Source organism: Geotrypetes seraphini, chromosome 11 (genome assembly GCF_902459505.1).
Source record: "Geotrypetes seraphini chromosome 11, aGeoSer1.1, whole genome shotgun sequence".
NCBI lineage: Eukaryota > Metazoa > Chordata > Amphibia > Gymnophiona > Dermophiidae > Geotrypetes > Geotrypetes seraphini.
Genome location: NC_047094.1, coordinates 130463599 through 130479017, shown reverse-complemented (window position 1 = coordinate 130479017; position 15419 = coordinate 130463599). Strand labels below are relative to the sequence as shown.

General features: G+C 43.9%; 1 protein-coding gene across 1 annotated transcript in view; it reads left to right on the top strand.

Moving 5' to 3' along the window:
* The window catches only part of LOC117368888 (BPI fold-containing family B member 4-like), a 55665-nt gene that overhangs the window by 28900 nt on the left and 11346 nt on the right, over positions 1 to 15419 (top strand). The window contains exons 10-12 of the mRNA XM_033962629.1: positions 4928 to 4981; positions 8374 to 8544; positions 12472 to 12539. Of these exons, the coding sequence (XP_033818520.1) occupies positions 4928 to 4981; positions 8374 to 8544; positions 12472 to 12539 (293 nt within the window). The remainder of the gene's footprint in view (positions 1 to 4927; positions 4982 to 8373; positions 8545 to 12471; positions 12540 to 15419) is intronic.

Here is a 15419-nt window from a genome sequence, read left to right as displayed (position 1 = left end):
TGAAACGGGGCAGGGATGGGGGCGGGTCTATGGGAACGGATTTTATGTAAGTAAAATCTGGTAACCCTATCTGGACATCTGCTAGCTTTGGCCCACCATTCTCTGCTCTATGTGTGCAGTTTCCAGTTAGAGAATGGCACAGGAACAAAGTTTTCTTCCTCCCCGCAGGAACTCAACTTCCCTGTCCCATCCCCACGACTTTTGTCGCTGTCCTTGTCCCAGTCCCATTCCTGTAAGCTCTGCCTTAACCGCACAAACCTTGAACACTTAAAAACATCTGGCAACACCTATATAGGCCCAAGTCGACACAGCGAGAAAAGGAAAAACTTAAGACAAACATAAGAACAGGGAGGGTAAGAGGGGATTTAGCGGGAGATAGAATGAGAATTATTAATATTAGGGAACTATTAACATAGTAACGTAGTAACATAGTAGATGACGGCAGATAAAGACCCGAATGGTCCATCCAGTCTGCCCAACTTGATTCAATTTAAATTTTTAAATTTTTTCTTCTTAGCTATTTCTGGGCAAGAATCCAAAGCTTTACCCGGTACTGTGCTTGGGTTCCAACTGCCGAAATCTCTGTTAAGACTTACTCCAGCCCATCTACACCCTCCCAGCCATTGAAGCCCTCCCCAGCCCATCCTCCACCAAACGGCCATACACAGACACAGACCGTGCAAGTCTGCCCAGTAACTGGCCTAGTTCAATCTTTAAAATTATTTTCTGATTCTAAATCTTCTGTGTTCATCCCACGCTTCTTTGAACTCAGTCACAGTTTTACTCTCCACCACCTCTCTCGGGAGCGCATTCCAGGCATCCACTACCCTCTCCATAAAGTAGAATTTCCTAACATTGCCCCTGAATCTACCACCCCTCAACCTCAAATTATGTCCTCTGGTTTTACCATTTTCCTTTCTCTGGAAAAGATTTTGTTCTACGTTAATACCCTTCAAGTATTTGACCGTCTGAATCATATCTCCCCTGTCTCTCCTTTCCTCTAGGATATACATATTCAGGGCTTCCAGTCTTTCCTTATACGTCTTCTGGCGCAAGCCTCCTATCATTTTCGTCGCCCTCCTCTGGACCGCCTCAAGTCTTCTTACGTCCTTCGCCAGATACGGTCTCTAAAACTGAACACAATACTCCAAGTGGGGCCTCACCAATGACCTGTACAGGGGCATCAACACCTTCTTCCTTCTACTGACTATGCCAGCATCCTTCTGGCAGCAGCCAATGCCTTGTCACACTGTTTTTTTACCTTTAGATCTTCGGACACTATCACCCCAAGGTCCCTCTCCCCGTCCGTGCATATCAGCTTCTCTCCTCCCAGCATATACAGTTCCTTCCTATTATTAATCTCCAAATGCATTACTCTGCATTTCTTTGCATTGAATTTTAGTTGCCAGGCATTAGACCATTCCTCTAACTTTTGCAGATCATTTTTCATATTTTCCACTCCCTCTTCTGTGTCTACTCTGTTACAAGCATGGTATCATCTGCAAAAAGGCACACTTTTCCTTCTAACCCTTCAGCAATGTCACTCACAAACATATTGAACAGGATTGGCCCCAGCACCGAACCCTGAGGGACTCCACTACTCACCTTTCCTTCCTTTGAGGGACTTCCATTAACCACCACCCTCTGGCATCTGTCCGACAGCCAGTTTCTGACCCAGTTCACCACTTTGGGTCCTAACTTCAGCCCTTCAAATTTGTTCAACAGCCTCCTATGAGGAACTGTATCAAAGGCTTTGCTGAAATCCAAGTAAATTACATTTAGCATATGTCCTCGATCCAGCTCTCTGGTCACCCAATCAAAAAATTCAATCAGGTTCGTTTGTCATGATTTACCTTTTGTAAAGCCATGTTGCCTTGGATCCTGTAACCCATTAGATTCAAGGAAGTACACTATCCTTTCTTTCAGCAACACTTCCATTATTTTTCCAACAACTGAAGTGAGGCTCACCGGCCTGTAGTTTCCTTCTTCATCCCCGTGACCACTTTTATGAATAGAGACCACAACCGCTCTCCTCCAATCCCCAGGAATCACTCCCGTCTCCAGAGATTTGTTGAACAAGTCTTTAATAAGACTCGCCAGAACCTCTCTGAGCTCCCTTAGTATCCTGGGATGGATCCCGTCTGGTCCCATCGCTTTGTCCACCTTCAGTTTTTCAAATTGCTCATAAACACCCTCCTCCGTGAACGGCACAGAATCTACTCCATTTTCTCATGTAACTTTGCCAGACAATCTCGGTCCTTCTCTAGGATTTTCTTCTGTGAACTCAGAACTGAAGTATTTATTTAGCACATTTGCTTTCTCCTCATCACTCTCCATATATTGGTTCCCAGCATCTTTTAGCCTAGCAATTCCATTTTTCATCTTTCTCCTTTCACTAATATATCTGAAAAAATTTTTGTCTCCCTTTTTTACATTTTTAGCCATTTGTTCTTCCGTCTATGCTTTCGCCAGACGTATCTCTCTCTTGGCTTCTTTCAGTTTCACCCTGTAGTGCTTTCTGCTCTCCTCTTCTTGGGCTTTTTTATATTTCACGAACGCCAACTCTGTCGCCTTTATTTTCTCAGCCACTAGGTTGGAGAAACATATCGGCTTCCTTTTTCTCTTGTTTTTATTGATTTTCTTCACATAAAGGTCCGTAGCCATTTTTATCGCTCCTTTCAGCTTAGACCACTTCTCTTATGTCCTCCCATCCTAACAGCTCTTTCTTCAGGTAATTTCCCATTGCATTAAAGTCCGTACGTTTGAAATCTAGGACTTTAAGTATCGTGCGGCCGCTCTCCACTTTAGCCGTTATATCAAACCAAACCGTTTGATGATCGCTACTACCCAGGTGAGCACCCACTCGAACATTAGAGATACTCTCTCCATTTGTGAGGACCAGATCCAATATCGCTTTTTCCCTTGTGGGTTCCGTCACCATTTGTCTGAGCAGAGCCTCTTGAAAGGCATCCACAATCTCCCTACTTCTTTCCTATTCCGCAGACGGAACATTCCAGTCCACATCCGGCAGGTTTAAATCTCCCAACAGTAGAACCTCCTCTTTCCTTCCAAACTTTTGGATATCCACAATCAGATCCTTATCAATTTGCTGCGATTGAGTCGGAGGTCTGTAGACTACACCCACGTAGATAGAAGTTCCATCTTCTCTTTTCAGAGCAATCCATATCGCTTCTTCCTCTCCCCAGGTCCCTTGCATTTCGGTCTTTACATAGAGAGCTACTCCTCCACCTTTTTGACCATCTCTGTCCTTCCTAAAAAGATTATATCCCGGTATGTTTGCATCCCATCCATGTGATTCACTGAACCATGTCTCTGTGATAGCGACAATATCTAGATCTGCCTCTAACCTCAGGGCTTGCAGATCATGAACTTTGTTGCTTAGACTGCGAGCGTTTGTGGTCATCGCTTTCCAGCTATTTTTCAGCGATAATCTCCTTTTTCGTATGGATTTTTGTTTCGTTTAACTTTCCGTTGCAATACTAAGAAATGAGTTGCTGATATTGTTTATGTTGCAGTCTTTACTACTATCACATCTTTTCTTTTGCCGGGGGTGGTCTCTATAATTGTCCTTCGTACATACACCACCCCCACACCTTCTAGTTTAAATGCCTAGAAAAATATTGTCTAAATTTCTCTGCAAGGTTTCTTTTTCCTGCTGTAGTAATATGTAGCCCATCAGTGCAATATAGCTTCATGTCCTTCCATGTATTTCCCCATCCTCCTATGTACCTGAAGCCTTCTTGATGACACCAGGCTTTGAGACATCTATTAAAGTCCTCTGTGTTTTTCACTCTTTGCTCTCCCTTTCCATATGCAGGCAGTATTTCAGAAAAAGCTAAAGTCTTTACAAAAGGTTTCAAGCCCTCACCAAGCTCCCGAAAAGCTTTCTGTGCTGCAAGTGTGGTGTTGTTGGCCAGGTCATTTGTTCCCAGATGGATAACAACATCAGTGTTAAAATCCTTAGTATTAGTAAGAAGGGTAGAGTTACTTGGGTCAAGGATTTGGAAGGAGATGGAAGCATGTTCTCGTTGAGATCTCATTTACTTGACGAGAAGCGACTTGGATGGGGGAGAGGAAGAGTTCAGGTATCAAAAAGAAGAGTTTTAATTTTCTTCCGAAATGTGGTGCAGTTAGGTTCTGTTCTGACGGTTTCTGTGAGGTTGTTCCAGGCTTTCACTCCCAAGAAGGTGAGCATGGAGTAGAATGTTGTTTGCACTTGAGATTTTTTTGTTGTTGAGGGGAAGTTAAGTTGTATCCTGTTGAGATGTCTGCCTGAGGCGGGCCAGGTCGTGGAGAAAAAGCGAATAAGTGGTTCAGCCGCGTTTCCGTAGAGTATGCGCTGTATGATATTTTGAATTTTATTCAGGATGGGATGTGTAGCCAGTGAAGTTCTTTGAGGTAAGCGGAGACCGAGTCGTTATCTTTTCAGTTTGAATATGAGCTTGCAGGAATGGGGCAGGGACAGGAAAAGAACTCACCGGAACGGGAAAATGAGTTCCTGCGGGGACAGGGAAAAAAAAATTTGTCCCCGGGTCATTCTCTATTTCCATCACTGCTCCCTCTGAGCTCAATGAGAGTCATCCAACTGCATTGCTACCAGTAGGGGGTGGTGCTTCGGTACTGTGGTATAATCACTATAGACAGAAAGTTCCATGGTGTCAATTAAATAAAAGTTAGGCGTAGATCCCGAACTTTTAGGCATCGCTACGCAGCTGCAATTAGGGTGCCATGCAACGCCTAATGTGGGCACCATTTATAGAAAATGGCCGTTGGTTTAAGGGCAAGTTATAGCTGCGTGTGATTGTAAAGTAAAGATTATATTGTAATGTGTTTTTTTTGTGTGTTTTTTTTTTTACTGCACCCCTAATCACTGCAGGATTTCCTGTTAATGTGTTTATTTTTCTAGATTACAAGTCTTCCACCCCTAAATACAGCTATTCTTGCTGGCCTGATCCCCGGGGTAAGTGAAATATATTCTCATGGTGCTCTGCTAACATTAATCTAGAGCTTGATCAGTGGTTCAGTAGTAATGTATACTTGTGTGTCCGTGGGCTACCACCAAGGTATCTGGTGGATAGTATTCTGCCACATGCTCCCCTTCCAAATCTCCGTTCTGTGGACCGTGGCAATTTGTTTGTTCCGCCTGTTAAACATTTGCGTTTGCAGGTGTCGAGGGCACGTTTGTTTTCGTGTTTTCGTTTTGTTTCCACAGGCATGGAATGAGATCCCTCTATACATCCGGGAGCAGGGAAATGTATGCAATTTTAAGAAATGACTGTAAAAAAAGGTGTTTGTTCTGTAAGACGAAATATGGGAATTGAAGCTTTTATGCTCAAGTACCTGAATAAGTTCATGTTCTGAGCTCCCCTGGGAGAAGATATAGAAAATTGAATAAACCAATCAATAAAATAATATATTTGTAGGCACTGGTCGCTGAAATGCTTTGTTTGTTAGATTTGTTAATTGTGTGCGATGTGATAATATTATGTATGTTCGTTTTGGAGTGGGATATAAATCAATAAACCTCGTATAATGTACACTTCTCCCTCGTCATTCGCGGGGGATACGGGCAGAGCCGGACCGGGAATGCCGAAAAACCGCGATTATCCGGCTCTGACCCACCCCCACCTCCCTGCCGCCTTCCCGGCCTTACCTGGTGGTCTAGAGGGCTTTCGGGGCAGGATCTTCCTACGCCCCCAACTAGCAAAGGTACGGGGAAGGGGGGTGGGGGTGTCGTGGGGGTCGGCCAGGGGGGTCGCGGGTCGGCTGGGGGGGCGGTCAGAGGTTCTTGGGGGGGGGCGGTTGTTGGAGGGAGGGAGGGGGGTTTGCGTCGAGGGCAGGAGGGCCTGGGATCCCTCCTGCCCGTAATGTAGTGCGGGGTGGGGGTAGGGGGTCGCCGTGGCCAGGAGGGTTTGGGCTCCCTCCTGGCCCGATATTGTCGGGGAGTCGGCCGGGCAAGAGGGCTTGGGCTCCCTCTTGCTCCGATCGCGGGTGCGGGTGGGAGCGCGTGCGAGCGGTCGTTCGGGGTGGGGGTGCGAGCGGTCCTGCTGGGGGGGGGTGAATCGGGCGTCGGGCGGGGTGGGAACTATGTAGAAAAACTTTTGTATACCGCGCTCACGCGTATAACGCGCGAGGGGTATGCGCGATAGGTAAAAACGCGTATAACGCGCGCGTTATATCCGCGAAAATACGGTATAACTTTATTCTTTTACTAGTCTTATAGCCCATTACATTAACGGGTGCTAGAATATATGTGTGTGTGTCTGTCTTTATTTCTTTCTCTCTCTCTCTCTCTCTCCTTAGCCATTTTCTTTCTTTCTTTCTTATTCCTTGGCTGTCCATCACCATCCCTTGCCTGCTCCCCCTGTCATTTCTCCCTTTCTTTTACCTCTCCTGTGTCCACCACCACCCCTTCACTGCTCTCCTTATGCAGCAGCAGCCCTTCTCCCTTTGTTTTACCTCCCCCCTGTCCAGCAGCACCTCTTTCCTTCTCCCCCTGTCCAACATTAGGCCTCCGTTCCTTTTTCTTCACCCCCTCTGTCCATCAGCACCTCTTTCCTTCTCCCCCTGTCCAGCAGTAGGTGTCCCTTCCTTTTTCTCACCCCCTCCTCCTTCGTATCCCTATGATATACTTACTTTGCTGTGCCCCTGATCAGAGGTTCCCGACAGCCGCTCAGTTGCACCCATTGGAAAAGTTCCCTCTGCCGCATCCCGCACCCCTCCTGACGCGACTCCCGCTGTCTTTCTTTCTGTCTATCTTTGTCCCCCTTTGTCTGTCTGTCTTTCTTTCTGTGTATCTCCCTGCACCTGTGTCTTTCTTCTTTTCTTTCTGACTCCCTTCCTCCCTCTGTATGTCTGTCTGTCCAAAGCAGTATTCCCTCCCTTACACCAGTTCCCTGTGCAGCAGCATTAGCGTTTCCTCTACCCCCTTTCTCTTCCCGCGGTCCCAAACCTGGTGATTCCAGCAGTGTGTGCAGCAGTCTCTACATGCTGCTTCGGGTCCTTCTACTGCCCTGATTTACTCTGGCACGTCCCTGATGACATCATCAGAGACGCGGCAGAGCAAATCAGGGCAGTAGAAGGGCCCGAAGCAGCATGTGAAGACTGCTGCACACGCTGCTTGAATCGCCTGGTTCGTAGTCGGGCCCGCGGGAAGGGAAGGGGGGGCGGCGGCAAAGGACTCAGGTCCCGGTCAGCGGGGTCAGTTTAAGAGCCGGGGCGGAAAGTTGCTGGGCTCCTCAGTGGGGGCGCTGAGCGGCCACGATCCCTCTCCTCCGAGACCCCCCCCCCTCCGCTGGAGGAGCGAAGATCGGAGGCTGGCTGCGGTCCCGGCGGCTGGTGACATAGTAAGCGCGCATGCGCACTCTTGTGGCCACATCCCGACGGAACAGGGAACACGGCTTTAGAGTGCGCATGCGCGCTTACCATTTTATTATTATAGATACCGCCATAACCAAAAGTTCTAGGCGATGTACACTAAAAAGAGCTGGACAATCAGCGAAATGCTATACAGTAAAAAAATACAAATTTCAATAATAAAACTAACTTCATTATCTTGAATGTTTCGATCATGTCCCCTCTCAGTCTCCTCCTTTTTCACAATTTATTACTATTTATTGGATCCGATATACTGCTTGGACAAAGTGTATTAAGTGGTTTACAACCAGGTACTCAAAGCATTTTCACTCTCTGTCTTGGCAGGCTCACATTCTATCTAATGTATCTAGGGCAGTGGAGGGTTCAGTGACTTGCCTGGGGCCACAAGGAACAGTGCAAGTTTAGAACCCACAACCTCAGGGTGCTGAGACTATAGCTCTTACCACTATGGAACAAAAACAAAAAAAGGGGAAGGTCCAACCTTATCTGCAGAAAAAACACCAACCGGAAACAAACAAAAAACAAGCTGCAGATGTGTACAAGATGCAGGCAAAATTTATCTGTGACAAATTAAAAACCTAAATTATATAAAACCCTTTCACCAATCAAGGGACCCAACACGATCCGTGTTTCGGACAAACCTTCGTCAGGGGTCCATGGTAAAAAAGGATTAAGAAATATGTCACAAAAAATGTCAACAAAATGTCTAGTTCACCGAGAATCGCCAACTGCTGTAAAGCGTCTCAAAAGTGAAGGGTTTTATATAATTTAGGCTCTTACCACTATGCCCCACTCTGCTCCTTATGACGACCTTGCTTTCTCTGGTTTTCTTAGTTTGGATACTTGGTTATACTAGGGGATATAAGGGATTTTCTGTGTACTATTTTGGAAGATAATAATAACGCCTACTCACCATTAGCCATCTTGAAGCTATTATTTTCACACCTAATTGCACCATACATAATTTGTTCGCAGGTATCTAAGATGTTTCCTGATTCATTGCCACTGATACTGAGGATAACCACCTCTACACCTCCAACAGTGACTTTGCAAAAAGATCAAGGCATTGTAACGATGGTTACAAAGGCAGAAATACTTGTTTCCATGCCTGACTCATCCACCCGCTCGATTTGCTCTTTGAAAGCTGTAAGTGTGAAGTGTGCAAGGCTGGCAAAAGCACCTAGGATTTAGGCCACGAAGTTATAAAAAGAGATTATGTCCTTGCCTTCATAATATCTTTTCCACATTATAGACATGCGAGTTATCTCCCAATGGCCGCATGCCATACGCAAAAGGAATCAACTCCGGATTTTTTTTCTGCGACTCTCCTCTACTTCACTGGGAGCTCTAGCGCCACCTGTAGTTAGTACCCATGCACTAAGAGCTCCAACACAGAACGTGAAGTGGGGGTCACCAATGGGAACATTCCCAAGACTCAACTGTTCTGCTCAAATACAGAACATTAGAATAACAAACAGCTGGTAGCCAACCGCGGCATCAAAGAAATGCAGGAAGTACTTCTGCATGCGCACCAAATTCTTCAAGGCCCCAAAGGGCTGGCTGGCTGGCAGGCATCCAAGAAGCAAACTTGGATAAGCATACACAAAATGAGACAGTAGGCAGGTGCAGGAAGGACAGGGCGGGAGTCTAGAATGTCTCACCTATCTCCTGGAAAATATATTATCAAGGTATGGGCAATCTCTTTTTCCAGTGCAATAGGCGAGACAATCTAGACATGTGGGACATACAAAAGCAGTTCCAAAAATCTAAGGTGGGCCGACTGCACTGACCCTCAAGACTGAGAGACTACAGTTGATGCTGGCGCTCCCAGTAGAGTATAAGAGAGTCAATGAAAAAAATCCAGAATGGATTCCTTCTGCATTTGGTTTGTGTCTAAAATGTCTCACCTATTGTACTGGACCTTTATTTATTTAGATTTATTTTTTTTAATTAACTGCCTTCATGATGAGATTCACCCAAAGTAGTTTCCTCATCTGTCCCAAATTCTGATAAGGGCACCATAGGTTACGCAGCTGAAGGCACCTCACCACCCCCTAACTCAGGGATCTCAAAGTCCCTCCTTAAGGGCCGAAATCCAGTCGGGTTTTCAGGATTTCCCCAATGAATATGCATGAGACCTATGTGCATGCACTGCTTTCAATGCATATTCATTGGGGAAATCCTGAAAACCCGACTGGAATACGGCTCTCGAGGACCGGAGTTCCCTCCTTTTGAGGACAGCTTTTCAAAACCCGGCACTTGTGAAGTGTTCCGAGTGCTTGGCAATTATCAGCACTGATTAGGCTTATTAATTAACCCCCCTGCCCCCCTTTAATAAAACAGTAGGGCGGTTTTTTAGCTCCAGACGTGACGGCAACAGCTCCAACACTCATAGAATTCCAATGAGCGTCAGAGCTGTTACCGCCAACGGCCGGCGCTATAAACCACGCTACGGTTTTGTAAAAAAGGGCGTAAGTTGGACACGTGCATCGGCTATGCCCACCGCTGTACGCATACAACATTAGGCTCTTAAGACAGAATTTTGGGCTATACAACTGAAATAAACTCTTTCCTGCTTCAAGTTTATTAAAAGTTTGTTGTACACGCAATATCAAATACTTCAATGCGTATGACAATTTGAAATTGGGAGACAAAATAAAACAATTTGTACAATTAGACATACAATGTATGTACACAAGTAATTAGCGATACAAAAGGGAAGAGGGGTGAACTAAAATCTTTTAAGGAAAGTAAAAATACATTTAAGGAAAAAACAACATCAGGAGGGTGATGAAGAATGTTTTAAAAAAATATGGCTAAGCCTAAAAAGAGGATATGGGGAGGTTGTGACCTATACATAAGGTCTGGTTAAATTTAGGTATTTGTGCCTGGGATTGATGATAGAAGAATTATCTTATCTATGATTCAAATGCGTCTTTGTACAGGTGGCATTTTGATGTGCTTTTAAATTTTTCTAATGAGGTTTCTCCACGCAAACAGATTGGTAAGTCGTTCCAAAGCTGGGATGCTATGACTGAAAAAATGGTAGCTCTTCTGGCACCTATTATTTTTAGAGACGGGATAGTCAGCAAATGCCGTTCCGTTGATCTAAGTGTCCTGGCTGGAGAGTGTGGTATCAAGAAAAGATCTAGAAATATTGGTGCATTGGTCTGTTGGATTTTGAAGGTTATCAGTGCAATTTTATAGATTATTCTGTGCAAAATTGGAAACCAGCGTGCTTTTCGTAGAAGAGGTGTGACATGATCATATTTTTTGGAATTAGTAATAATTTTATTGCTGTATTTTGTATAATTTGTAGCTCGCTTAACCTAGGTCCCCTGTTATAAAATTAACCCAATATCTCACATATAGTCTGTCTGTGAAGGCATACCTGAACCTGTGTATAATTTTGCTCATGGTCACCAACAAATAAAATTGATGCATTCCTAATAAAGAACCTCCTCTCAAAAAATGACCTTTAGCTAGGGGAAGCAGCAGGAGTTATGGAGGCTTAGAATTTGGATAAGAACCATCCTTTCCAGGAAAATCTGTTGTCAAGGGACTCAGCAGAGGGTTAAGGGTAGGATTTCCCTGGAGACATCTTCCTTTTGAGGACATGTCCGGGTTTTGAAAAGCTTCCAACAAATCGCCGTCGGGCATCCGCGCATGCCATGCAATGACATCATGTGCGCGCAGATGACTTCCTGTCTGACGAGAGCAGGCAGAGGGGGCATGGCTGGGGCAGGATTGGGGGGGGGGCCTGATGGCGGATCCGGGGAGTCCGGATTTCCCATTTGGAAAATCTGGCATAAGGGAAATTTGCAAAGGTTGTTAGAATATCAGCTTTGGGGAAATCTGTTTCAGTTATTCATTCCTCCAGAGAAACATCTGTCCAGTGGCTTATTTCATTTGACTTCCTCAGCATTGTGTCACTTAAGGAGCTAACAACCTTAGGGGTAGGATGGACTGTAAACCTCCCCACAATATCTTCTATATCACAATTGTTAAATAACAAAGTCTTCAGGCCCTCAGAGGTGCCACCAGATGCTCAATAATACTTCATAGCAACTGGCTTTATGCCCCCTATCGTCATCGGGTCTCTTTGGTTTTTTTAGGTTTTTTTAGGTTTTTTTATGCATTGTTAAATAATCCTATATTTGTGTTTTTTTATGTTTTTTCAATAAATAGTTCATAAAGTTATAAACTTATCTTGGGTGGTTCAGCCAAGAGGGACAGAGTACTGCCAACATGTTTCATCCTGTTCGGGTTTCCTCAGGGCACAATCCCTACAATAAAACACAACTTAAATGTTCAATGCTTAATCTCCACAGCTTCTTAAAGTCTTAAAGTATTGAATTTATAGGAGTGTTTACTTTCGTTTAAAGCATGCCCAGCTTGGGGTTTATTGGTTTTGCGGTTATTCCCGCACTCCCGAGCTGTCTTGATGACGTCAGTCCCAGCTGAGTTGTGGAGTACTTAATGAGCCATAACGCACGCCGCGGCCATCTTAGATCATTATTCGGGTGGAAACGTCGTGTAGAGTAAGACAGTTTTGAGGTAAGCTAGTACATTTGCTAATTTGGTTGATGCAGTGTGATTTTATTAAGCATTGAACATTTAAGTTATGTTTTATTGTAGGGATTGTGCCCTGAGGAAACCCGAACAGGGTGAAACATGTTGGCAGTACTCTGTCCCTCTTGGCTGAACCACCCAAGATAAGTTTATAACTTTATGAACTATTTATTGAAAAAACATAAAAAAAACACAAACATAGGATTATTTAGCAATGCATAAAAAAACCTAAAAAAACCAAAGAGACCCGATGACGATAGGGGGCATAAAGCCAGTTGCTATGAAGTATTATTGAGCATCTGGTGGCACCTCTGAGGGCCTGAAGACTTTGTTATTTAACAATTGTGATATAGAAGATATTGTGGGGAGGTTTACAGTCCATCCTTCCCCTAAGGTTGTTACAGCACGTATTCTTCTATAAATATTTTTGACTTATAAGCCTATATACCAACTTAAGGAGCTAAGACACAAAAAGACTCATTTTAAATTATCTTATTTCAGATTATTGTTTTAGATGCTGCATTTTCCATGGTGAATGAGAGATTGAAGATCGAAGTGTCTCTGGATAGGTACTAATAATTATGATATTTTTCAATACTTTTTATTCAAACAGAAGGTAACGAGGGCCCAATTCTGCAAACAGCGCCATTATCGACAGCCGCCTTCGCATGTTAATCATGCTACAGCGCCATTTGTAGAATTGCGGCCACGTCAAAAGTAGGCGCTAGAAAAGTAGGCCAGGGCTTTACAGGACTACGTCTACTTCAGCTGCAAACCACACCTACTTTTCACGTAGGCGCCTCTATAGACCGAACTTGAAGGTGCCTATATTTTTTTTAATTACTTTTTAATTGGTTTTAAATAACACTGTCAATTGCCACACCATTTATTGCCATATAAACTAATTAAGTTATAGCGTGGTTTTGAGAATCAGACCCTTAATGTATAGAGATGTATGCAAGTAGGTAAGATACATGTCATTTATTTTTTTAAAATTTATGTCACTTTGGGTTAATTGTGCCTGATGATCTCAGGGTGGCAGAACAAATACAAAAAGCGACATTCAAAGCCAGGAAGATGCTCAAGTCCATAAGGAGAGGAATGACCAGTAGTAAAAGGGAAGGGATAGTGCCGATGTTTAAGTCTCTGGTGAGGCCCCATTTGGAACACTGTGCGCAATTATGGAGACCACACCTTCAAAAAGATATAAATAGGAAGGAGTTGGTCCAGAGGGCTGCTACAAAGTTGGTTAGTGGTCTTTGTCATAAATCGTTTGGGGACAGACTTAGAGACTTTAATATGTATGCCATTAACCAATGGCTAACCAGATTTCTCAACACCTTGTCCCATGATGGAAACTTATCACGCCAAATGGGCTGCATAGCTTTGACTCCTATTCCCAAAACCCAGAGTGCAGACTTACCTATTCCTTCCAACTACATATAGGAATCCCTACATTGACTAAACTACTTGGAACTGTAGTTTGCAAACAACTCAAAAAATATATCGAGAAACACTTTTGCCTACATCCAACAGAATACAGATTCAGGGCACAACCCAGGGTTTCTCACATTAACAACCAACATTAAGCAATCTCTATGCAAAGGAAAACAAGCCATCCTATTACAATTTGACACATCAGCAGCCTTTGACTTTGTGGATCATAACCTCCTGTGGTTGAAACGTAGTGAAATTGGAATAGGAGGTCCAGTTCTTGATTGGTTTATCTCATTCCTAACCAATAGTGTGGAAAGACAACACCTTCTCTGAAAGCTGGAGATCTTTTTGTGGTGTATCTCGGGGTTCTATAAGAACATAAGAATTGCCGCTGCTGGGTCAGGCCAGTGGTTCATCGTGCCCAGCAGTCCTCTCCCGCGGTGGCCCCTAGGTCAAAGACCAGTGCCCCAACCGAGACCAGCCCTACCTGCATACGCTCCAGTTCAGCAGGAACTCATCTAACTTTGTCTTGAATCCCTGGAGGGTGTTTTCCCCATTGACAGCCTCCGGAAGAGCGTTCCAGTTTTCTACCACTCTCTGGGTAAAAAATCTACAGAATCTATCCCCTTTTAACTTTAGAGAGTGCCCTCTCATTCTCCCTACCTTGGAGAGGGTGAACAACCTGTCTTTATCTACTAAGTCTATTCCCTTCATTATTTTGAATGTTTCGATCATGTCACCTCTCAGTCTCCTCTTTTCAAGGGAAAAGAGGCCCAGTTTCTCTAATCTCTCACTGTACGAGAACTCCTCCAGCCCCTTAACCATTTTAGTCACTCTTCTCTGGACCCTTTTGAGTGTCCTTCTTCAAGTACGGTGACCAGTGCTGAATGCAGTATTCCAGGTGGGGGTCGCACCATGGCCCGGTACAGCGGCATGATAACCTTCTCCGATCTGTTCGTGATCCTCTTCTTAATCATTCCAAGCATTCTGTTCCCTTCTATCACTAGTCTTATTCAACTTATTCATGTGGCCTCTTGGGGAAATCAATTTCATAAATAGAGAACAACTCCTAACCTATGTAGATGGCATCTTCCTACTAATACAAGTTGACTTAACTGCTCTGAACATCTCATAAAAAATCTCAGAAAGAATAAGCAAAATTTCTATCTGGGTCAACAATAACAAACTCAAATTAAACACCGCCAAGACTAATTTACTCTGGTTCTATATCACCCATAACTCTTATCATCCTACCATCTGGAGCTATTCTCAATGTGCAAAACTTATCCAAAATCCTTGGTGTTATCCTGGATGCTACTCTTTCATACACCCCACAAATCTCAAATCTCTGAAAAAACCCCATCTTTATCATGAAACATTTGTCTGATCAGACACTTCTTCTATTAATACCACTTTGCTACAGTATATTAACTCAAATGCTCATTCTTTCCCAACTAGACTATTGCAACTGCTTATACACAGGTCTAAGTGACAAACAACTATAAAGACTACAATTCATTCAAAATACTGCAATTAGACTAATATTCAGGTTCAAGAAGCTTGACTCTGCAACAGACGGCTCCACTGGTTACCCATGACCTCTCGGATCTCCTTCAAAGCATCATACATTATATTTCACATTCGCAACAATTATTCGTCAAAGGAGTTAATCCAATTGTTCTCAAAGCTGTACTTCACATCAACTCGAATCACTAAGATTGCAGGTGATCCTTCCCTTACCCAAAGGAACCAAGTATAAATGCATCTTCAATTTGTTGTTTAACTATGTTGTCATCAAAACATGGAATAGCCCGCCACAGGACACTAGAATGGAAAATGTAGAAGAAAACTAAAAACATTTCTATATGATAAGCAAACAAGCCAGATCAGACTCTCATAGCTGAGTGTATAGAACAATTGCCTTTCCATTAGTTCAGGCACGATTATATGAATAGGTTGAATCAGGGGTGCCCAAAAGGTCGATCGCGATCGACCAGTAGATTGCAAAGGCA